Source organism: Salvelinus alpinus, chromosome 15 (assembly GCF_045679555.1).
Source record: "Salvelinus alpinus chromosome 15, SLU_Salpinus.1, whole genome shotgun sequence".
In the NCBI taxonomy this organism is placed as follows: domain Eukaryota; kingdom Metazoa; phylum Chordata; class Actinopteri; order Salmoniformes; family Salmonidae; genus Salvelinus; species Salvelinus alpinus.
Window position 1 is genome coordinate 44,359,279 of NC_092100.1, and position 24,949 is coordinate 44,384,227.

Sequence of the window (24,949 nt, forward strand, 5' to 3'; positions counted from 1 at the left end):
CCCTCCATGTGCCTCAGGTGGTAACCTCCACCAATGGGGACCTGAATACAGACGATCCAATGACGGCCCATTCCAACGCACCTATCACAGCGCAGGCCGAGGTGGAGGTGGTGGAAGAGGCCAAGTATGTATCTGCCACTTCGTCTTCTGTCGTAGCTAGCTCTCTCTCTCTCTCTCTCTCTCTGTCGAAGATAGCTCTCTGTCTCTCTGTCGTAGCTAGCTCTCTGTCGTAGCTAGCTCTCTGTCGTAGCTAGCTCTCTGTCGTAGCTAGCTCTGTCGTAGCTAGCTCTCTGTCGTAGCTAGCTCTCTGTCGTAGCTAGCTCTCTGTCGTAGCTAGCTCTCTGTCGTAGCTAGCTCTCTGTCGTAGCTAGCTCTCTGTCTCTCTGTCGTAGCTAGCTCTCTGTCGTAGCTAGCTCTCTGTCGTAGCTAGCCCTCTGTCTCTCTGTCGTAGCTAGCTCTCTCTCTGTCTCATGTTCTCGCCCCCCCTCTCTCCCTCCCTCCATCTCGCGCTTGGTCATCTGTCTCTTTCAGTAGCACTTTGTTATTATTTGTATTGGAAGACAATTTATAACAGCCAGTGGTCATTGGGGTAATTTCTTTACTATGACTTTTGCTCAATCCATGAGATTGACTGATTGTCCAATCCCAACCAGTTTGAAGCTCAGTCAAAGAGGATTGGATCCAAGAAGTCAAACTGCTTGAGCCAGGATAAAGTCCAAACAAGTTGTCTCTTGTAGATGGGACCAGATGGGGTTTTGATGGGGGATCTCCTGATAAACTGATCATCTGCAACAAATCCAAATTTGGTTCCGTTAGTTTCAATTACAATATGAGGGGGAAAGTTATTAAGATTATCTGAATTATTTTCTTAAAATGTTCTGAAAATATACCAACTAGCTAAAACAAAAACTTTCAAAATAAAAATCCCCATATTTGTTTAGTAAGAATCTTTTCTTCCTGTTCAATCATCATTTCAAAATAGTTAAGTACCGTATACCTAACTTCACATTCAATGTCATCTAGTAGATTTACAGATGATATCCCTATTCTGATTATTCCCTATGATTGTCCTTTCCTCCATTGCCCAGACACAGTTTTGTCTCTTACCTGTGTGTATGTATTTGCATGCAGTTCTACATTTCAGAAGGACTATCTTGAGTTGTTGTCCCTCTCTTTCTCTCTCTGTACAGTATTAATATGTCTTTTCTCCTCACACTCTCTGTAGCTGCGTGAAAATGCTCAACCTGTGGTGAGTCTCCGCTCCCATGCACATCAGCCATTCAAAAGGGAGTGGACCAGACTAGCACCAGACAACATATCCAGCACTGTGTTGGTTTCTTGGCTTCACCCCTTCCATTAAACAAATAACTATGTTACTTTCATATTGGGTTTTAGGCCTCACATGATGTGGTTTAATATCCTTATCACACTACTGAGTGGAGCTGAAGGATGATTATGTAGCTCAAATGTAAAGCTTTTGAGAGTTTGTTGAGTGAACTGGAAAGACAAATGCCTGGGCCACACAAAGATGTTGTTTTCTGTCAAGAACGGATTTGCGAATGGCGTTACAGGGCACGCAAAGAACTAGAACGTTGGTTCTACAGTTATTAACCTGCGTCCTTGAACAATCTAATTGCAGAACATGACAGAATTTTTGGGGGGCCAGCTGGGTAGCATACAGAGTCTGGGTGTATTCCCTCCCCATTGAATGTTTGCTTTCTTCTTCACCGACACACTCATTCTTATACCTGTTAAATGTTCAATGTCCATTCTTTATTACCTCTAACCCATACGTGTCACTGTTGGGTTTGTTTACAAGCTGACATTTTGAATATTTGAAGTTGTGAGTTGAGTGCAACATGAGTCTTAGGGGATAATAGTGAGAGATACACACTGAGTATACCAAACATTTAGAACACCTGTTCTTTCCATGACCGACTGACCAGGTGAATCCAGGTGAAAGCTATGGTAGTCACTTGTTAAATCCACTTCAATCAGTGTAGATGATTGGGAGGAGACATGTTAAAGAATGAATTGTAAGCCTTGAGACAATTGATACATGGATTGTGTATGTGTGCCATTCAGAGGTTGAATGGGCAAGACAAAATATTTACAGTAAGTGCCTTTGAACGGAGTATGGTAGAAGGTGCCAGGCGCACTGGCTTTTGTCAAGAACTGCAACGCTGCTGGGTTTTTCATGCTCAACAGTTTCCTGTGTGTATCAAGAATGGTCCACCACCCAAAGGACATCCAGCCAACTTGACACAACTGTGGGAAACATTAGTGTCAACATGGGCCAGCATCACTGTGGAACGCTTTCGACACCTTGTAGTCCATGCCCTGGCGGTGCCCTGGGCACATCCTCAATTCCTTAGGTGTTCCTACTGTTTGGTATACTCAGTGTAGATTGCCAAGTAACTGTCCTTCCTTTTCTCTCCTCATTCCTTTCTCCTCAGGTGCTGTTGCTTCTTCAAGCGAAAACGGAAGAAGAACACTCCACGGCAGAAATGAGCTCCTGCTACTCTGTCCGATGTCACTGAGCGGGTTTGGTTTGAAGGAAACTAATTAAGGGACATTTCCAGTTGTAGTTGGGAGAGAGACTTTTTATTACGAGAGATATGCGATTCTTAATGACCCGGACCTACTGAATGACCTTCGCCATAGAGACCTTTCTTTGATAATTTGACCACTGACCCTCCCTCTGGATACCGGAGAACATCTCTTAATCTTCTTTTGCTCAAGTGGAGATCAAAGTCGAATATCCCTCCCTCTCTTCGAGGGAGTGAGGAGACAAGTCTTGCAGTCTATAGACGCCATATTTTTTCTGTCTCACGTCTCTCTCTCGCGCTCTCTCTCTCCCCATTCGCCAAACCCTCTCACACCCCCAGTAAAAGCAGGTATTAAGCTGTCCCTAATTGTTTGCTTTTTGTTCATGCATATTTATGTCTGTACATATGTGTGGATGTATGAATGTGTCCTAATGGTTCATTGATTCATATGCCACCCAGCCCCTCCCACTTAGCCCTGTTTGACTGTCTTGGAAGTGTAGGAGATATTAGGGCAAATCCACATCAGGACAGCCTGAAAATATTTTGGGAGTATCAAATTGTTCTTGCAATTCTCACATAGAAAGTTCATTGGAAGAAAGAATGTTTGACATGCTTGTTACATTTGTATCACTTTCTTTTTTTTATCATAATGAAAGTGGTTTTCTGGTACTTTGGAAGATACAGTATGACCCATTTTATATATAGAAGTTGACATTATAGGTCATTTACCAATCACATCCCTCCTTTAGAATTGCACATTTAGCAAATCACCAGCAGAGGGAGTTCCCTTTTGAATCCATTTTCCCATTCACTGTGTTGGTGGTGCTTATGAAATGTATCATAACTTAAACATTTGCGGAGAGCCTACTATGGAAATGTGATGTACTTGTAGAGTATATTGTTTCAAACAATGTCCTAAAATTAGCTGACACCAAGATGTTGTCTGTGTCATGTATGGTGCATGGATCATAAGATCTTACAGGAGGCATGTATAGGTCTAAAAAGGGCCTAAATTGCTACTTGCATCATGATTATCTGAAGGGGGAAAAAGCATGTCAAACATCCTTCCTTCCAATGACGTTTCTATATGAGAATTTCCATAACAATCCGAGTTACCCTAAATATTTTTGGGCTGTTCTGGCATAGAATCGCCCATTTATAAATAATACTACAAAGTCCTAAAGTAACCTCTTGCTCCAAGCCTAGACACCGCTTCATGTCCCCTCATAGATCTGCAAAGATGTGACAGGTGTAAGCAATATGTTAATAGTTCCACTTTTGCTTCTGGTTGGCTAGGTGAAGTGTCCACCACATTGCTCAACACACATCCAGTTCTTTCACATCTATAAGGGTTTATTTGGGATTGGGCATAAGTAGTCAAAGTAGAATGAAAAGGTAGAAAAGGAGGGAACAGTGAAAGACAAGCACGTTCCTAATGCATCCCTGCCAGGAAAAAAAAACCTGCTTGTACTATTCACCTCACAAGTCAGTTACTACATTTGCCTGGTGCCTCCATATTTGTATTAAAAACTACTAAAAGTGCTAATTAGAAGGATAAGCAAGAAAAATGTAAGACAGCAGTTGGCGAGTGACCAAAGGGATGTGTGTGGACAGAGGACCAATTATGTTACCAGATTGGGATTTATTTCTGAAAATGATTTGAATTCTAGATCCCTGTGTTTGATGCACTGTTCATTATAGCAAATGCACATCATTGCTTGTAACCCACTCGCTCCTTTTGAACTTTAGGCCTTGGACTATTGTACATTTTTGGGGGAGACAATATATCGACAATAGATCAGTTACGAGTTGCATTTTGCATTGCTTTAGTTAACATTGCACGTACCCCTAAACTGGTCCCTGTTATCCACAAACACTTAGATTTGTCTGTGTGGATGAAGGAAAAGTTGCTTCCAAATGATGATCTAAGGTCAGTTTAGCTTTTTTACCTCCTAATATTTAAGGCTAGGATTGGGATAGAATGAACTGATCCCAGATGTGTACTTCGTTGCAGCTTCTACCGCCAGTCTGTCTGTATACAGAATCTTGGATAAGGAGAACAGACTGAGCTCTCCCATTGATTTAGATGCTACTGCTCCCTCTTCTGGCCTTAACATGGAATGCCTTAATCAGACCACCTCTCATTAGAGCCTATCGGATAGGTGTCTGGTCACTGCAACAACATACCAACCAATAAGAAGACATGCATGTTGACTAGTCTGATTCCTATAGAGCGGTCGTTCTCAACTCCAATCCTGAGGTACCATCTGGTGTTGCACATTTATGTTCTAGCACTGCCCTAACACACTTGAGTCAACTAATCACAGGCTTTTGTGATTAGTTAAAGCTTCAATGCAGCCTTTTTTTAAATCTCCATATCAAATTAGTTCTGGGTAACAATTAAGTACCTTACTGTGATTTGTTTTAAATTAAAATGGTCAAAATGAAAGACTCTTAACAAAGAGCAATTTCTCAAGCAATTTTTTTGCTAGGACTGTCGGAGTGATCTGAGTGGGGAGGGGATAACTGTAAACGAGCTGTTATTGGCAGAGTGGCTTGGAACGCCATCCCACCAAAACATTTTCATAATTTCACAGTATTATTCCAACCTCCTAGTGTGGAAATGTATATAAAACACAGGAGAATCATGTTTTTGACTGCACTGGGCCTTTAAGTATTTGAATCATGTCTGTAGTGCTGGGCTAGAACAAAAAAAGCTGCAGTGCTGCGGTGTGGACCTTCAAGACCTGGACTTAAAGCCACCCATGCAGTCTTTACTATTTAATTTTTAAATCATCACTGTGTCTAATAAATCACTGTTTATTTCATGAAAATAACAAATATATTTTTGATCATTTATTTCCCTGAGCCTTCTTTGGCCCTTGAAATGCTGTCTGACCATGTGGGCGTTAGGAAATACTTTTGAAGATATTTACATACACAGCCATGATTCCGTTTACAATAACCCGAAAAATCTTGAGTCCCGGCTATGTGAAACCAGGATAAGATGCCTGAGATATGCTGATCTTAGACGGGATACTGTGGCATGTAAACATCTCATCACTGTTTACTGTTGTTTTTCACAGTCTGCACAGGCTCAGTTGCTCATATCATTGGTGTTGTGCAGTCTATGGTGTTGTGTGATGTTTTCATCTGTTAAACAAATCACTCCAAAGAGAAGGCTATCTGCGCTGTTGGATCCACCATAATTCCATAATAATTGATTTTGCTGATACTCCGTACTGGACTGTATAGCATACTGGCTACTTTCACCCCTAATTTAGACACTTCTGCTTATCATTTCTGACATTTGGTAGGTCGTATCATTTCGGACATTTGGTAGGCCATTTCTTTGTCAACTATAGTTAGATACATGCATCTTTTCTTCTGTCATAACTTGTTGCCCTAGAAGATTAAATAAATTAGTGCTCACCAGAATTTCTTACATCGATAGAATGATGCATTACACAGTAGGTTGGTGGCACCTTAATTGGGGAAGATGGGCTTGTGGTAATGACTGGAGCGGAATAAGTGGAAGGGTGTCAAACACATGGTTTGATGCCATTCGCGCCGTTTCAGCCATTATTATGAGCCGTCCTCCCCTCAGCAACTTTGACTGCTGCATTCATAATCTAGTTAACACCAGTAAAGTTGTCTGTTTCGTTTAGGGACCGGGAGAAAACGCAACTCCAAAACAGTGGAAAGATTGGTCCTGAGCAAAATGTCCAGTGTCATCAGTTTGACCGGTTTTAAGGAAATGAAAAGCTGAGAACTATGAAACATTTCTGTTAAGACTTCAGTTCTTGGGTGCATATTTTATGTGGTTGAAATACTGTCTGCTGGCATAACGGTGTCAAAGATAACACATTACAATCACCAAAGCATTTTCTTAAGAGATGCTGATAGAAAGAAATCATATTTCTCCACTCCTGTTCCCGAGACAAAATTATAATTTGTTGTATCATTGTACTGCAAGAAATCCATAATTCTGCAGGAGTTAATATTATATTATGCTACATGTGAGAGGTTATAGGCCTACAGTCAGTGTCCATATTTCAGTTACTTTTCCATTTTAACCCATATTAACTATAATGACTAATATTCTGTTTATACCCATGAACTGGATATCGAAGCTGCATGTAAACAGCATATCCCGAATAAGACCTTAAGCGGAATATGAGCTACTGTCCGGAATACTGTGCGCATGTAAACGTGGTCACTATTTAGCTTGTGGAAATAGTCGCATTTTGGGAGATGATACTGTGGTGTCTCTCACTTTAAATCAATATTAGCGCAGACATGGTTGAGAAAGCAGAATTTGAATATTTAAAATATAGGAACCTCCTTTGTGTCCTATGTAATGTCATCGGAGTGAAAGGACGTGAATGGCCTCTGCAGTCAAGACATTTGAGGTTGTGAAATGCTAAACTTGAGAATGATATTCAACCCACTTGTTAAACCCTAGTGTTGACTCCTGAAGGGTTATCTTGTCTGTTTCGATTTATTGTTTTGTTAATGTGAACAAAAAATGTATGATGTACTGTAATTTTACAAAATGTAATCATTGAATGACCTTGCTTTTTGGTGGGGGAAGGTATTTAAACAGTGATTGAGTGCACTACTTCTGCACCTACTGTTGTCTGTAGTTAGGATGCCGGTCTCGTTCTCTACCATCTAGATCAGGGGTGTCAAACTCATTCCATGGAGGGGCTAGTGTCTGCTGTTTTTTTCTTTTTTCTTTCAATTAAGCCCTAGGCAACCAGATGAGGGGAGTTCCTTATTAATTAGTGACCTTAATTCATCAATCAAGTACAGGGAGGAGCAAAAACCCGCAGACGCTCGGCCCTCCGTGGAATGAGTTTGACACGTGATCTAGGTACTATCCACTGTTTCATTTGTGTGTTATGGAAATGGTGGAAAGAACTCGTGGCCTTGAGGCAAGGCTGGAGGAATTGTCTATTTCCTTATGCTTCTATTGAATAACTCCCTTGTACACAGACACACAGGCGTGAAACCCAAGCACAGTGTTAATTATTTTTACTATATGCTCCCAAGTTAACACTGAGTGATGCCCCCTGGTGTGCAGGAGGACTTTTGTCTTTGCTATGATAACGCATTTATCTTTGGCATGTCCACTCCCTAGCTGCCTTTTTAGGGATGGACAAACAAATGCTCCGTATATTTTTGAGTAACAAAGCAGAGTTTTTGTGTGCTGTGTGTGGATTTAAGTTATTTCAAATGTACTTGAATGGAAAGATATGGGACGAGTCTTAGTCAAATAGTGGAATGTCAGGATTTACTCAGATGCCATTGTCGGACTAAATTATGTGCGTATGAGCAATGTTCTTTATACATGGATTGGTCAATTGATTGATTGATTCACCCACATGTCGTTTAGGCTTTTAGACATCAATGCTGACCACAGCAGGCTAATTGTGAAGTGGGTAAAAGTCCAGGCTTAGGCTGTTGTCATGTATCTCTCGCCCTTTCTCCCTTTCGCTCTCATTCAACTCTTTGTTGGGGACTTCCTCCCTTCCTTGAAGTAATTACTGATCTAGCCAGAGGAGGCTGGTGGGGGGGGGGGGGTCCTATAGGAGGATGGGCTCATTGTTAAGGGCTGGAATGGAATATATGGAACAGCATCAAACATATGGAGACAGCATGTTTGACTCCGTTCCATGTATTCCATTCCAGCCATTACAATGCGCCTGTCCTCCTATAGGACCCCCCACCAGCCTCCTCTGGTTAGATTAGTAATGATTTGACAGGTGAAAGCGATGGCTTTTCCCTCATGGCTTTTACCTGTCCAGTCATATCTAATTAGTGAAAGGACAGGGAGAAAGGACAGTGTTCGTACCAGGACTTTTGACTTGCTATGGGGCTGGTGCAGCATGGAGGTGCTGACCCTAGGGTTTATTGAAAGCACAGAGGACTTCCACTGACTTCCACACGCCCCTGGTGGCAGTATATATTTCTATATTTGCCCATACAGCCGTTTGATCCCACTGTAGGTCATTTTGAAGCCTTACATTCCCATTGCTCCACGACATGTTAACATAACCCCCTCCAATGGCAGGGTTTGTTTGAGATGTCACTCACTGTATCAGGATAATCTATTAATAGATGTATACCTCAGAGAAAAGCCATTTCTGTCTCTCACCACACACATGCACATTCCCTTTCTCCTTTTTGCTCTCTCACTCAGTCTTTGCTCCCCAGTGCCAGCTTGTTGACCTCTAGCCTTCCTCTGGTGCCAAGGGCGCAGAAATGTTAGCGTGTTGTAGACATGAGCCCTATTCTCTGCTCTTAAGATGGTGTCATTTTAGACCCATTCGGTGGGTTAGCTGGATCATTGCAAGTGATTTTGAAAAACCATTCAAAATAATAATAATTTGCCATGTTATGCTTGTGTGACAACCATACCATCTCATTATTTGTGTAGTGAAATATTATTTTGCTTTGGCGCATTTAGGTGACATGAGGCTTCTACTATAGTAATATTGCTTATGATTACAGCTGATTTGCTTCCTTCATTAAGTATTCTAGACCTGCTTGTTTTGATTGATCCCAACCACCAAAGTTATTGTTTTGTCATCCCTGTTTTCTTATTATTGTTCATTTTTATTAAGGAAACCCCTTTATCAATATATGTTTTGCCAACTTTTGTGTAACATGTACATATGAAAAGTCCTCTCTAAATGATCTAGATGCTGCAGAGGGGGCATGGCTTTTTACCCTCCATCAGCAACCAGAAGATGACACTGAGTCAGATGGCTTTGGCCGGTTGTATCCTCATGCCTTCTGCATACTGCATAAAGGGGTCGATTTAATTCAACTTGAGGTCTTCTCATTGGTTTTAAGCACAAAGTTATTGTATTGGTATACTTTGTGTACTTTTAAATAATACTGTCCTGCTTAAATGAGCAAGGCCCACCAGGGCCTTAATGACCGTTTTTCATTCTTACTGTCATTCCAGATAATCTCTGCACTTTCTCAGTGTTTGAGGGACCATTTATCAATGGTTGCTTGCATTTGTCTAAAGAACTGTGTAGGGCGCAAGCTGCAAATACTGCTCAAGTGAAGACTTCCTGACATTACTTTCAGAGTTGCTTATATACTGTAGACCTCCAGTGGTTAGAGACAAGACTGCAATATTGTAATGATTATTTTTAATAGTAAATTATGTGAAGTTGATTTTGTTTTTATGTTCAAATTGGAGTCTATTTTCTCAGCCTGGTTTTCTTTTCACCCTCTTCAAAGCTGTGGAACGCAAACTTGTACAGTGCTATGAGAGCTTATGTCTCGTGTTCTCTGGTAATGGTTTCAAAGCTATGAATATAAGAATCAAGTCTTAAAATTGTATTGTGAATATTATTGTGTTGAAACATGAATGTTACTTCAAAATGTATTTGAAGGCTTTAACCAACCTAGTTAAGGGCTCCTATCCTGAAAACCCCCTCTTGGTTTTTTTCAGCTTTTTGAATTCCTTTTTTGGGGGGGGAGAAAGAAAAAAGGGTTTGGACTGTCTTATTATGCCTACTTCCCAGAGGCCTCAAGTGAAACGTGTCATGGGACCTTTCCAAAATGTCACTACACAACTTCAAAATAACTCAAGTTTGCACCTGTTTTTTATGTAAAATAAAAATCTCTCTTAACCTTTACTCTTGGCCCTGTGTTTCTGTCCTTGTGCTGCGGACTTCTTGCTGTCCTAGAAATACACTAGATTGTGTAGTCTGATTTAATTAATGAACTTTTTCATTGTCTATTGGGATGCTCAAATGCACTTTGTTCAAGTTTCATTTGATGAGCAGTTTATTAGTTTAATCAGTTGTTTCAGTAGGTTAGAGCTGAAGCCTGCACCCTATAGTGCTCCAGGACCAGGGTTGGTGAGGGGTGACCATGTTGCATTGTGTGAAATGTGCAGCCCTTTGTAACCATATCCCCAAAACATGTTAATGAACTGGAGGTATAAAAAGGTGACTGAATATGGGAACACTGTCAACCCATTCCCTTTCACTGTACAATAGAATAAAGTGTTAACTTATAGTGATGTGTAGGATATAAAACATTTGTTCCCAGCAATTTATTGGGTAAACCACCAAAGTTTTGGCATCACAGTGCCTTCTAAACGGCATCTCCAGCAGTGTGATGCCGAAACGTTGGTTTACCCAATAAATTACTGGAAGCTTACATGTGTTTGGAGTTTGCCAGAAAGGCATTTCACTGAACTTGTGCATGTGACATTGAAACGTGTATGTATATACAAAGCCCACAGTTTACTCACCATTAGTCAGCACCTCCACTAACTTTTTGGGGTGTGCAGCTCTTGCTTTTCGCTAAACTTATGGTGTGACATCACCTGACTGAGAACCAACGCATTGGCAGAATGAAGCCATAAGAATCCATATCAGCCACAGACAGAATCGGCATAAGGAACAATGAAACTTGAATTTGTTTCTCATGTTAATACTCAGACTGTACAATGTGAGATGTGCAATATTTTTGCACTATTTGAAGACGGACCGGACTGAACTGACACTCAACAGGGGAAACCAAATGTATCTGTTTTCAAGCATTATTATAAAGTAGCCTGAAGTGTGTTTTGTAGCTCTTCACTTTATTTTGGACAATACCTTTATGTACACTGCTGGACACATCACTTTTTTCATTTGAATTCATAATCCTATATACGTAAACAGTTTGGGAATAGTAATCTTTCCAAATAAATTAAGTCTGATAATTGTTTCACGAATTCCTCCACCACTAGGGGCCAGCAGAACATTTTTGCCTTGGTTTGCCAGTTCCGCATGCTCTCTTATTAAACTTCTGCTCAAGAATTTGTTTGGCCTCTTCAACTAACCCGATTCAATATGGTGGGTACTCAAACATTTACAACCCCGCTAAATCTATCGTAATCGGCGCTTTTTAACCAACCGTAATGGTATTTAGGTCTGTAATAGTAAAATGTTGGATGTATTACTCAATCACATTGACATATTGAGTTGGAATGCCGTTCCTGGCAGTTTTTATGAACAATTTTATGTAGAGTGTTCCCCGAGATGCTAACGGAAGAAGCAGTACGCTGGCATTTGGCTGTCCATGAATAACCTCGTTTTCCATGTCTTGATTTGGTTTAGAATCAGTAGAGAGAACTGGCAGTGTCTTAAATGTTGCACAATCATCCGCTGTGTTTTTGGTGTTGCACCTAGGTTTAAACTGTAGGGAATTGAATTTCATTCGTGATAACTGATAAGCATAACTGGCTAGTTGGCTAACTAACGGTACCTTATTGCCAAATCATCCTGGTTAACCTTAGCAAGGGGTCTAGCTACCGGTAGTTATTTACCCATGTACCGTACTGGCTTGCTAGTTATGATTAATCACTGGTGTAACTAGTCATGACTTCCGTTTACTAGCCAGGTACCTCGCTAGTTAGCCAGTCTACACAAAGTTGCTTTGCGACCCGGATAACTAGTAACGTTACAAGTAGTAACGGTATTGGGCTAGTTAGTTACGTTTTTGCAATTCTGGTTGGTTAGAGCCAAATGTAGGTTGCATGTCAGCCGTGGGAATACCGAAACTTACAATTTCAGCAGCCTCTGTACTTTAATTTCTTACATTAAACCCTGTATCGAAAGTGGCTATGGCGTTGATTTAAGTGGCCAGGTCATTGATAGTACAGGAAAAGTGAAATGAGAGCCTTTCCCGTGTTTGATGGGTCCTCAATCCCAACCGAACCCTGGTTCTCTCAGACATTTTAAATGTGGAGAATTTGGGCCATTCTGATCATTCGGGAAACTGAAAGTAATTTGCACAACTTTACAACAGGGACGAGTCAGGACTAAGACGGTGAAAAAGGCCGCCCGGGTCATCATTGAGAAGTACTACACCAGGCTGGGAAATGACTTCCACACCAACAAGAGGGTGTGCGAGGAGATCGCAATCATCCCCAGCAAGAAGCTGCGCAACAAGATAGCTGGGTGAGTCTTTCTTTAGACATATGGTCTCTGAGTAGAGCATAGAAGGGGACCAAGTGAGCAGTGTTTCTCAACCATTTTTCTTGGTGGCACCACTGGCCTTCGAACAGATTCAATCTTTAGAGCAGTGACTTTGAAGAAGTCAGATTTGGCTGTATGCAGTCTTTTAAAAGGAGGACCATAACTTGTAATTTGATCACACCATTGGGTAAGTGGGCATTTTATATGTGTGAATGAGATGTGGTGGCATGTACATAAAGATGATTAAGGTGGTTGTGTAGGAGATGGATTGTTTAGGGGTTTCCCCTTTGTACTGAAATCTTTATGGATGCTATGGGATGAGGCACTATCACATTGGACAATATATATATATATACACCCCATACTGTCATCAGGACACCAACACCACTGAGTTGTATAACATGACATCAAATTATTTTACACTGCTCTTCCCCTTTCAATTTGTTGTGCTGAATGACTCATGTTTAGACATTGCTTGAACATGACTGTTTCCACGGTTACCCCAGGGATATTCAGTATGGATGAAGTCTGCCTGAAAAAGACGCAGGAGTCTCTACAAGCCAGAATGTTGAATACAATTATCTTTACACGTACATTACCGGTTGTCTGTGCTGTTGGTCTTTTTGACAGTAGGAGGTGGAGATGGGGTATCCACAGAAAAGTGTTTATCTGACTTTTTGCGGCACCTGTAGGTTTTGTCAACTGTTTTTTTTTTTTATCTCCTGACGCATTGCACTTGATGCACAATATGTAAATGATAGCCTAATGTAACCTTAACGTAGTTGACCAAAGCACGTTTCCTCTCCATCTGTTGGAACTGTTTGTGAAATTTGCCAGCTGATTGTGTGGGACAACGTTCAGTTCGTCTCGGCCATATTGTGCAAGTGTTTGTCGCATGCGAAAAATGGATAAACAGACCAGTGTACTGAAGGTTGGGTTGATGACGATTCCCTGTGGATATTTTGTCTGATTACCCTTGACATGGGGACAAAATCAGCAGACAACGGGTAAAGTTGAAATTAAGTTTGTTCATAGGACTTGTAGTAGGACTGTTCGGTAATGCTGAGCCTACATGATAGAGACGAGAGTAAGTATTTCTCTCTTGGATTCTAAAATATGCTAGTCTATGCTGTGTTTTGTGGTTGGTGTTGCCTATGGATGGAATTTGAGCTTATGTCAACATAAAGCATATTGGTCAACCCTGAAGTAGCTCATTCATTACATTTCTTCATTCAATTAACATTGACTATGCTGCAGTTCAATCAGGTTGGAGTTCAACACTACTTGTAATAGCATGGGTGAATCACAGCCAGTCTGCTGCACTGGCTTGGAGGGACAGACTCATTCATTCTATCATATCCCTGACCTAGCTAATTATTGCTAGTTCGCCACTTAAAACCCTGTATCGAAAGTGATTATGGCATGACTGTTGCCATAGTCATTGATAGTACAGGAACAGTGATTTTTGAAAGCTTTTCCCGTGTTTGTTGGCATACCTGTTCCTGTCAAACCCTGTATCTTTCAAACATCTTCCACATCCGCAACAATCTAAACTTGTGTGAAACCTCATTCTCATTTTAGGCTAGTTTTTAGTGATCTTGCAATTTTTTAAAAGCTTGAACCTATGGTGTGATCCAATGCTGTGACAATTGTGAAGTTGAATGTGAATGAACTGGATTCTTGATTGTGCACTCAGGTATGTGACCCATCTCATGAAACGCATCCAGAGGGGCCCCGTCAGAGGCATTTCCATCAAGCTCCAGGAGGAGGAGAGGGAGAGGAGGGACAACTACGTCCCAGAGGTAAGTGTGCCCCCCCCCACACACAGGGCCTAAAAATAACTTGAAACTTTAGATTTACAAAAATCTACAAACCACAGTTTTTACCGGACAAAATATATTTTTGTGCCAATATTACCCCCCCCCCCCCAAAAAAAACACCATGAAATTGCTTAGCAATGTTTCTAAAACAAGAAATGTATTACTAGTAAGAAGTAATGTGGAATATTGCTGAATTTAATATTTTATGACCTTTTACCTTTTAACCAAAATATCAGACACATTTTCAACTGCCCCTTTAAGGTTACCATGGTAATGGGGCCATCAGTCCTGTGCCTGTGAGAATCTCACTAGTAGAGGCCGACAATGTCTCTTTGCTAGCTGTAGAAGCAAACTCAAACATTGACAAGCAACCTAGCTTGAAGGTGTGAACAAAACATTGTAAATAGCCACGAAACACAAGGACAGTCTCACTAGACTTTCGAGTATATTAGACCATTGCGTCGAAAAACAAATCTTTCAGCACTTCACTCAGTGCGCACAGCCCACCAGACAGGCGGTGGTGCTACGTGAGGTGGGATAGCTATAACGTTAGGATTCGTATTTCTTTGTGCATTACCAGATAAGAAACCAGCACACTGCTCTTGCTTGTATCACTACTCTTTATTAAGCTTTACGTATCGGCCTTCAAGCTCTGGCGAAGGCCTTGAGGCCGATTATGTAAAGCTTAATAAAGTGCAGTGATACTAGCAAGCGGGTTTGTTCTTTTTTCTCATCTTATTCAATTGTTACCATGCACTTACAACAAAGATGGGTCAGATGTGCGGGTAAGAAGCAAAACTGCTGAAATACTTTGAAAATAGCTACTGGTTGCTATAAATCACAACTTTCACGTGCTCTAACTTGTCTTTTGACAATTTTTATTTAATGCTCACACTGTAGATCCCTGAGTTTGACCACCAGCCAACATGGCTGGTGAATTCGACATTCTTGCCCACTGATACCAAAATCTACCTGCATTTGGCAGGTTTTAATTGTAGGCCCTGCACCCACACCTCTGAGCATTAGACAATGCCAAGATTGTAGGTTAAATTCACATCACATACAGTACAGATATAAAAAATGCATGCACTCTCACTGTACTATAAGTTTGTTTGCTTAATTGTATTCAGTGGCATATGTTAATTATGTTACTCGCTCCTAGTAGGAACAGGCTAGAGGCGTCTTAATGACAATGGACTAGCCACATCTGTTTTGGTGCTTGTGACGTATAGCTAAGAAGTGTTCCTCTCAAATGAACAGACTATAGTTATGCCTTGCTGGTGTGTGCGTGTTTGTACCGAGTTTGATTTGCTGTCCAGTAGGGAGTTGTAATTGCTTTGTCTGTACTTGAGCAGTTTTATTTTAGCCAGGGCTCGACATGAACTCTTTTTTTTTTTTGCCAAGTTATTTTTGAAAGCTCTGGTCACTTGTCTCCCCGCCCCAAAAAAGGTCTAACACCATGGGCCAAAAAGGTGCTGTATGACGCAAGGAACCACTTTACACAATATACTGAACCAAAATATAAACAAAACATGCAACAATTTCAACGATTTTACTGAGTTAGTTCATGTAACGAAGTAAATCAATTGAAATTAATTAATTGGGTCCTAATCTATGGATTTCATATGACTGGTAATTTGGTCACATATACCTTTAAAAAAAAAGGTAGGGGCGTGGATCAGAAAACCAGTCCGTATCTGGTGTGACCACTATTTGCCTTGTGCAGTGCGACATCTCCTTCGCATAGAGTCAATCAGGATGTTGATTGTGGCCTGTGGAATGTTGTCCCACTCCTCTTTTTTTATCTCTCTCTTTTTTGTACCCCCTTTTTCTCCCCAATTTTGTGGTATCCAATTATTAGTAGTTACTGTCTTGTCTCATCGCTACAACTCCCGTACGGGCTCGGGAGAAACGAAGGTCGAGAGCCATGCGTCCCCCGAAACACAACCCAACCAAGCCGCACTGCTTCTTAACAAAGCGAGCATCCAACCCGGAAGCCAGCCGCACCAATGTGTCGGAGGAAACACCGTACACCTAGCGACCTGGTCAGCGTGCACTGCGCCCGGCCCACCACAGGAGTCGCTAGTGCGCGATGAGACAAGGATATCCCTACTGGCTTATGCCTGCCCATAACCTCAACGCCACCATGGGGCACTCTGTTCACAACATTAACATCAACAAACCTCTCGCACACACAACGCCATGCACGTGATCTGCGGTTCTGAGGCAGGTTGGACGTACTACTAAATTCTCTATAACAACGTTGGAGGCGGCTTATGGTAGAGATCAACATTAAATTCTCTGGCAAAAGCTCTGGTGGACATTCCTGCAGTCAGCGTGCCAATTGCACACTCCCTCAACTTGAGACATCTGTGGCATTGTGCTGTGACAAAACTGCACATTTTAGTGGCCTTTTATTGTCCCCAGCACAAGGTGCACCTGTGTAATGATCATGCTGTTTAATCAGCTTCTTGATATGCTACACCTGTCAGGTGGATGGATTGTCTTGGCAGAAGAGAAATGCTCTCAAACTGGGATGTAACCAAATTTGTGCACAAAATTTGAGAGAAATAAGCTTTCTGTGCGTATGAGAAATTTCTGGGATATTTTACTTACGCTCATGAAACATGGGACCAACACTTTACATGTTGCGTTTATATTTGTGTTCAGCGTAACATTCATTCATTATCACTGGTATTGACAATGGAAGGCACAGTATCTCCTGCTGTTGCGGCCTTGAACAAGTAAAATACTGCACTGATAGGCTACTGTATAAAACACATGTGGTCCTTCAACCCTCCATCTGCAGAGCTATTGGGTGTGCAGGCTTTTTATCCAACCCTGCTCAAACACACCAGTGTCAGCTTATCAAGGTCCTGTTGAGCAGCTGATTTTTACAATGTTGTGTGTTCGAGCAGGGCCATTTTTTAAATTCCTGCACACCCAGTTTCTCTCCTGGCATCTCCTGGAGGAGGGTTGGCCACCCTGAAACATTACATTTATAACCAAATACGTTTTATGTCTTTATAAAATAATTCCCTCAGCCATTTCAAATCAAGTTTATTTTATATAGCCCTTCGTACATCAGCTAATATCTCGAAGTGCTGTACAGACACCCAGCCTAAAACCCCAAACAGCAAGCAATGCAGGTGTAGAAGCACGGTGGCTAGGAAAAACTCCCTAGAAAGGCCAAAACCTAGGAAGAAACCTAGAGAGGAACCAGGCTATGAGGGGTGGCCAGTCCTCTTCTGGCTGTGCTGGGTGGAGATTATAACAGAACTATGCCAAGATGTTCAAAATGTTCATAAGTGACAAGCATGGTCAAATAATAATCATGAATAAATGTCAGTTGGCTTTTCATAGCCGATCATTAAGAATTGAAAACAGCAGGTCTGGGACAGGTAGGGGTTCCATAACCGCAGGCAGAACAGTTGAAACTGGAATAGCAGCAGGGCCAGGCGGACTGGGGACAGCAAGGAGTCATCATGCCCGGTAGTCCTGACGTATGGTCCTAGGGCTCCGGTCCTCCGAGAGAGAGAAAGAAAGAGAGAAGGAGAGAATTAGAGAGAGCCAAGATTTTCAAAATGTTCATAAATGACAAGCATGGTCAAATAATAATCAGGAATAAAAGTCAGTTGGCTTTTCATAGCCGATCATTAAGAGTTGAACAGGTAGGGGTTCCATAACAGCAGGCAGAACAGTTGAAACTGGAACAGCAGCAAGGCCAGGTGGACTGGGGACAGCAAGGAGTCATCATGCCCGGTTTGCCGTGACGTATGGTCCTAGGGCTCAGGTTCTCCGAGAGAGAGAAAGAAAGAGAGAACGAGAGAATTAGAGAGAGCATACTTAAATTCACACAGGACACTGGATAAGATATGAGAAGTACTCCAGGTATAACCAACTGACCCTAGCCCCCCGACACATAAACTACTGCAGCATAAATACTGGAGGCTGAGACAGGAGGGGTCAGGAGACACTGTGGCCCCATCCGATGATACCCCCGGACAGGGCCAAACAGGAAGGATATAACCCCACCCACTCTGCCAAAGCACAGCCCCCACACCACTACAGGGATATCTTCAACCACCAACTTACAATCCTGAGACAAGGCCGAGTATAGCCCACAAAGATCTCCACCACAGCACAAACCAAGGGGGGGGCGCCAACCCAGACAGGAAGATCACGTCAGTAACTCAACCCACTCAAGTGACGCACCCCTCCTAGGGACGGCATGAAAGAGCACCAGTAAGCCAGTGACTCAGCCCCTGTAATAGGGTTAGGGGCAGAGAATCCCAGTGGAGAGAGGGGAACCGGCCAGGCAGAGACAGCAAGGGCGGTTCGTTGCTCCAGAGCCTTTCCGTTCACCTTCACACTCCTGGGCCAGACTACACTCAATCATATGACCTACTGAAGAGATAAGTCTTCAGTAAAGACTTAAAGGTTGAGACCGAGTCTGCGTCTCTCACATGGGTAGGCAGACTGTTCCATAAAAATGGAGATCTATAGGAGAAAGCCCTGCCTCCCGCTGTTTGCTTAGAAATTCTAGGGACAATTAGGAGGCCTGCGTCTTGTGACCGTAGCGTACGTGTAGGTATGTACGGCAGGACCAACTCGGAAAGATAGGTAGGAGCAAGCCCATGTAACGCTTTATAGGTTAACAGTAAAACCTTGAAATCAGCCCTTGCCTTAACAGGAAGCCAGTGTAGGGAGGCTAGCACTGGAGTAATATGATCAAATTTCTTGGTTCTAGTCAGGATTCTAGCAGCCGTATTTAGCACTAACTGAAGTTTATTTAGTGCTTTATTCCGGTAGCTGGAAAGTAGAGCATTGCAGTAGTCTAACCTAGAAGTAACAAATGCATGGATTAATTTTTCTGCATCATTTTTGGACAGAAAATTTCTGATTTTTGCAATGTTACGTAGATGGAAAAAAGCTGTCCTTGAAACAGTCTTGATATGTTCGTCAAAAGAGAGATCAGGGTCAAGAGTAACGTCGAGGTCCTTCACAGTTTTATTTGAGACGACTTTACAACCATCAAGATTAATTGTCAGATTTAATTTAATTTGATCCCTGGTTCATTGAATAAGGTGGGCGAGTTAGCTAACTAAGATGTTAATCTATTTGTAAGGTTCAAATATTGTATTCACTTCTTGACAGCATTGGAGTTACTTGTCAATTAGGCTATTCTAAGAATATATATTTTTAACTTGGTCAGAATTACATGGCTAGTATTGAATAGAGGAGAATTCTAACCTATTTTGAGCGCTGCGTCATTATTTTACCTGCTGCGTAAATGTCTCGCTCTCCTCTGGCAACGGCCCACTGGCACACGGAGGTGATGCACACACAGTGACTATTCCAGGATTTTCATTGCTCACACAAAATTAGCTATAACTGGGCAAATAACTCGCAATGAATATCAACAAATGTGCACATGCGACTCGCTTTGATCTCAAAAACGCATCTTGCGGATGACTGCATGATTGAAAGGATGCTCGTGCCTGTCAATGAGGGTCTACAATAATTGCATCCAGAAGACACTGATCCTATTTTTATCTGAGAGCTTGTTTGTTTGATATTCTGTTTTTACATGTTTTTTTCGGCTAACTTAAATCTATATTCTTCTTGTCTGACTATTTTATTTATTTGCCCCGGGCACGTGGACAAGCGTTAATGTCAAGCCCTGATAGCTATGCATGCTTCTACTTTGCCTAAGCACCATAAGATTAATTCTCATAAACTGCTTTTAGTCATCAACAATCGCCTTCCGTTGCTGCCATTGGGAATCTTCAGTCTATAGTTGGGATGGGATGTGATACCTTTTGAATCCATCTGAAATTCTTTTTGATTTGCCCTGTATCGAAAGTGACTATGGCATGACTGTTGCCATAGTCATTAATAGTTCAGGAATAGTAATCTCGAAAGCTTTTCCCGTGTTTGTTGGAATACCTGTTCCTGTCAAACCCTGTATCTTTAAAAAAAATGTGTTTAGACCGCAAACCTTGCAGCCAGTAACTGCTGTATGCGCTGTTGAATTGGTGTCATGTGGCAGTGTTGCCTGTTTAATATGCACACTATTAATACATTGTTTGGTGGACAGTGCTGACATGCCATTAGCGCAGTAACTAAATCTTTGTTTTTGTTTCCAGGTGTCTGCTCTCGACCAGGAGATAATCGAGGTCGACCCAGACACCAAGGAGATGCTCAAGCTACTGGTAAGTCCCTCACAGGCAGCTACGTTTGGTGTCTTAATGATGAATATATGTGCAGCGTGAAGATGACACCTTGGTTTTAACCCTGTATAAAAAGTCATTGATAGTACAGGAACCATGACTGAGATTTTCCCATGTTTGTTGGAATACCAGTACCTGTCAAACCCTGTATCTTTAAAATATCTTCCACGTCCTCCCCAGTCTTAACTTCAGGGTGAAACTACTCGGCGTTACAAGACCAGTCTTCTGCGATTTACATTGTTAGCATTAACCTGTGATCTATTCTGGTGGTAACTTGATGGTGAAATTAGATTTTATCTTCCTCCTTCCTCCAGGACTTTGGCAGTTTGTCGAACCTGCAAGTCACCCAGCCAACTGTCGGAATGAACTTCAAGACACCAAGAGGAGTCTAGGCATTTGTAATATCGCTTAATAATAAAATGAAAAAGTACACAAAAAGCAGTGTTTCCTAGTGGTGTTACTGTTTAGAACATGGATGGGCAACTCAAGGGCTGGATTGGTGTCACAATTTTGCCCCAGTTAACACACCTGAGTCCAATACTCCACTAATAGTGATCTTCAGTTTAGAATGCAATTAGTTTAATCAGCTGTGTTAGCTAGGTATGGGGAGAAAGTGACACACCACTCTGGCCCCAGAGGACTGGAGTTGCCAATTCCTGGTTAAGCACAAGTAGAAACGCATGCAGGATAATTGGGATTTTTTATATATTTTTTTATCCCCTTTTCTCCCCAATTTTTCGTGGTATCCAATCGCTAGTAATTACTATCTTGTCTCATCGCTACAACTCCCGTACGGGCTCGGGAGAGACGAAGGTCGAAAGCCACGCGTCCTCCGAAGCACAACCCAACCAAGCCGCACTGCTTCTTAACACAGCGCGCCTCCAACCCGGAAGCCAGCCGCACCAATGTGTCAGAGGAAACACCGTGCACCTGGCCCCCTTGGTTAGCGCGCACTGCGCCCGGCCCGCCACAGGAGTCGCTGGAGCGCGATGAGACAAGGATATCCCTACCGGCCAAACCCTCCCTAACCCGGACGACGCTAGGCCAATTGTGCGTCGCCCCACGGACCTCCCGGTCGCGGCCGGCTGCGACAGAGCCTGGGCGCGAACCCAGAGACTCTGGTGGCGCAGCTAGCACTGCGATGCAGTTCCCTAGACCACTGCGCCACCCGGGAGGCCTAATTGGGATTTTAACCATTTTCAGAAGGGGGAAAGCGATAATCATGCAATGTGGGAAAATGTGAATTGGATAAGTGCTTAGTCCTCGTTCATGTGCTTGTTTCAATTGGCCGACCTGTCATTGCAGGCTTTGTGCAATAAGGTTGGGTTCCTATACATACGTCTAGTATTACTCACTCACTACTACAGCAGCATTGTGAAGTGAGATTAACATAACTTTACATTTGAGAGCTCTTGAGTTAGTACTGTGCACAGTACTGTTAAAATCATTGTAGGGTATTGGATCGAGTGGATTAGAACAAACATTCCATTTGACCCATGAAGTTTAAAACTCGGTTCCCTCTATGATCAAATGGCACCTTTACACTTCCACTTATGTGAACATTGAAAGACATGATTAAATTCCATTATTTACAATTATTTGAAAAACATGACTAAGTAGTTTTAGATCAATGAAGTTTGTGAACCTTACACATTTTCACTTAGTTCTTCAGCTTGCACCCAGCCTGAGGACTTTGCTTTAATCAGCCATATTTTGAACATATACTTTTTTATATATCATGACAGAAAACCATGACAATAAATTAAAGGCCCAGTGGTTTGAGGTATGGTTGTTGAAATGCTCCAAAAGATCTTATCACAAGAACAGCATAATGTAAAGATCTTATCACAAGAACAGCATAATGTAAAGACATTTACTATTTCTATATTACTTTGCCTTTATAACATAGGCTTCATGATGCATTTATAAATACATATAACATTTAGCAAAAATCAAAAGTTTTAATGAGAAACGGAACACTAGAAACGGAGAATTCAGAGACCAAGAAGAGACGAAAGAAGTTATGACACTTTAATGCACAATATGTAGAGTTTGTTTACGTTTAGGTGACACTAAAATGTTTCTTTAAACTCAACGTACGTCTAAGCGCGTTGCTATCTCATTGGTGGTCCCTTCCCACCATAACATTGAATATAGTCCAACTGTTTTTGAAAAATAAAATAAATAATGGCTTGTTACATTTTTCTGCCCATTAAATAGCAGTGAAAGATCCAGTAATCTACATTCACAAGCACTTCAACAGAAATTAATGTCGCGCTGAAAAAGGTAACGTTAGATTTATTTCATTTAACTAGGCTAACTATAACGGCCAAGGAACAGTGGGTTAACTGCCTTGTTCAGGGGCAGGACGACAGATTTTTTCAGTTCGGGGATTTGATCTAGCAACCTTCCGGTTACTGGCCCAAAGGCTCTAACCACTAGGCTACCTGCCCTCCCCAAAAAACTGACCATCAGCAGACAGCGCCACATTAAAACAATGACGATAATGTAGGTTCCAATATCATGTAAAGCAGTTCGCATTTATGAAATAATCCAACGACATATTTGAGTAGACTTTACAATAGCCTAGTTAAGACTACTTACAGAACACCATAATAAAGTATTAATGTTGTCATTCTGCATTTCGTAATTGTTCGTCATTTACCAAAAATAGTACATTGCATTTAAACTGAAGAGAAAGACTGAATCCTACCATGGCCAAATTTATTTTCCCATGGATTAATTATTTTGGTCTGCAGTTTTTCTAGAACACCATGTAGAGCCCCAAGCTGTCGAAACCGTATAAAATGCACAACCTATTACAGGAATTCAAGTTCTGTCTGGTCTGTCTTTCATTGTGTAGTTTACGTAATAGTCCTTTAAACGATATATTTCACAAAGATAAATTACTACCAGTAAATTACACCAATTATGGTCTCTGGAACAGTGTGCTTTTAATTTTGTATGTAGAATAATTTAGCCCACTATTTATCGAGGTAGTCCTGAAGAATGTAAATGCCGAAAGCTGCATGGCGACATCAGCATATGCATCGTTTAGAGAAACAATATTGCTAGATTTACAAGACGTTTTTCTTTCGGTAGATTCGGTTTTTGTGTATAGAAGTCGTGATTGTTTCTTGTTTCCAAATCCACTTCCATTTCACAGTCGCTCGTTTCAGCAGCACACATTATAAACATCAGCAAAGCGCAAACTACCGTTCTCGTCAACAGCATGAAGCTCACCATGGTCCTGATCGGGAAAAGTGCTTCACAAACCAAGCGCCCTAAATTATATTTCCTCTTTGGGATATAAAATTCAAATGACCAATCCCTGCAGTTTTCTATCCTTTTGTTTGCTCTTCGGTGATTGTATTCACTTTGATATTGAATTGCTCTGCCTTGATCTCCTTGTATATGTAAGATAAATTAACCTACGTAGGAAGCCCATATCCAGCAAGTGCCTTACAGAATCATATTTGCTCTATTGGTCTTTGCTAGTGCATAGAATACAGCCATGGGCAGTTTAATATTTGAATATATTATCAATAGTCAAGTTTTTCCACACCGATCTCGACAAAGCATTTCTGTATGGACTTCACTTTGTGTATGGGGCCATTGTCATGCTGAAACAGGAAAAGGGCTTCCCCAAACTGTTACCACAAGGTTGGAAGCACAGAATCGTCTAGGATGTCATTGTTTGCTGTAGCGTTAAGATTTTCCTTCACTGAAACTAAGGGGCCTAGCCCAAACCATGAAAAACAACCCCAGACCATTATTCCTCCTCCACTAAACTTTACAGTTGGCACTATACATTGGGGCAGGTAGCGTTCTCCTGGTATCCGCCAAACCCAGATTGGTCCGTCAGACTACCAGATCAATCAATCAATCAATTTTATTTTATATAGCCCTTCGTACATCAGCTAATATCTCGAAGTGCTGTACAGACACCCAGCCTAAAACCCCAAACAGCTAGTAATGCAGGTGTAGAAGCACGGTGGCTAGGAAAAACTCCCTAGAAAGGCCAAAACCTAGGAAGAAACCTAGAGAGGAACCAGGCTATGAGGGGTGGCCAGTCCTCTTCTGGCTGTGCTGGGTGGAGATTATAACAGAACTATGCCAAGATGTTCAAAATGTTCATAAGTGACAAGCATGGTCAAATAATAATCATGAATAAATGTCAGTTGGCTTTTCATAGCCGATCATCAAGAGTTGAAAAACAACAGGTCTGGGACAGGTAGCGGTTCCATAACCGCAGGCAGAACAGCTGAAACTGGAATAGCAGCAAGGCCAGGCGGACTGGGGACAGCAAGGAGTCACCACGGGCGGCAGTCCCGACGCATGGTCCTAGG

General features: G+C 41.8%; 2 protein-coding genes and 3 non-coding genes across 8 annotated transcripts in view; all 5 read left to right on the plus strand.

The window, feature by feature from the left end:
- The window catches only part of LOC139540143 (casein kinase I-like), a 58,494-nt gene extending 55,584 nt beyond the window's left edge, over window positions 1-2,910 (plus strand). For 2 of the 4 annotated variants that reach the window (XM_071343727.1, XM_071343728.1), the window contains exons 13-15: window positions 18-124; window positions 1,226-1,249; window positions 2,457-2,910. In XM_071343727.1, coding sequence (XP_071199828.1) covers window positions 18-124; window positions 1,226-1,249; window positions 2,457-2,511 — 186 coding nt within the window. In that variant the 3' untranslated portion in view covers window positions 2,512-2,910. The remainder of the gene's footprint in view (window positions 1-17; window positions 125-1,225; window positions 1,250-2,456) is intronic. The other 2 variants (XM_071343729.1, XM_071343730.1) reach the window with 1 other exon arrangement.
- Window positions 2,911-11,282: 8,372 nt separating this feature from the next.
- On the plus strand, window positions 11,283-21,038 carry LOC139540145 (small ribosomal subunit protein eS17). Its single transcript, XM_071343731.1, has 5 exons — window positions 11,283-11,422; window positions 12,378-12,529; window positions 14,244-14,349; window positions 20,517-20,582; window positions 20,915-21,038. Exons 1-5 carry the CDS (start codon window positions 11,420-11,422, stop codon window positions 20,990-20,992), a joined length of 405 nt encoding a protein of 134 aa, XP_071199832.1. The 5' UTR covers window positions 11,283-11,419; the 3' UTR covers window positions 20,993-21,038.
- LOC139540563 (small nucleolar RNA SNORA71) lies at window positions 12,174-12,304 on the plus strand. The gene has a single exon (XR_011668227.1). It is a non-coding gene; the product is annotated as a small nucleolar RNA SNORA71 (small nucleolar RNA).
- Window positions 13,946-14,075, plus strand: LOC139540561 (small nucleolar RNA SNORA71). The gene has a single exon (XR_011668225.1). It is a non-coding gene; the product is annotated as a small nucleolar RNA SNORA71 (small nucleolar RNA).
- On the plus strand, window positions 20,220-20,348 carry LOC139540562 (small nucleolar RNA SNORA71). Its single transcript, XR_011668226.1, has one exon. It is a non-coding gene; the product is annotated as a small nucleolar RNA SNORA71 (small nucleolar RNA).
- Window positions 21,039-24,949: the final 3,911 nt, after the last annotated feature.

Excerpts from the sequence above, each read along its gene's own strand:
- LOC139540145 (XM_071343731.1), top strand. Across the intron at positions 14,350-20,516 it reads GGGACAACTACGTCCCAGAG|GTGTCTGCTCTCGACCAGGA; the intron begins GTAAGTGTGCCC and ends TTTTGTTTCCAG. Across the intron at positions 20,583-20,914 it reads AGGAGATGCTCAAGCTACTG|GACTTTGGCAGTTTGTCGAA; the intron begins GTAAGTCCCTCA and ends TCCTTCCTCCAG.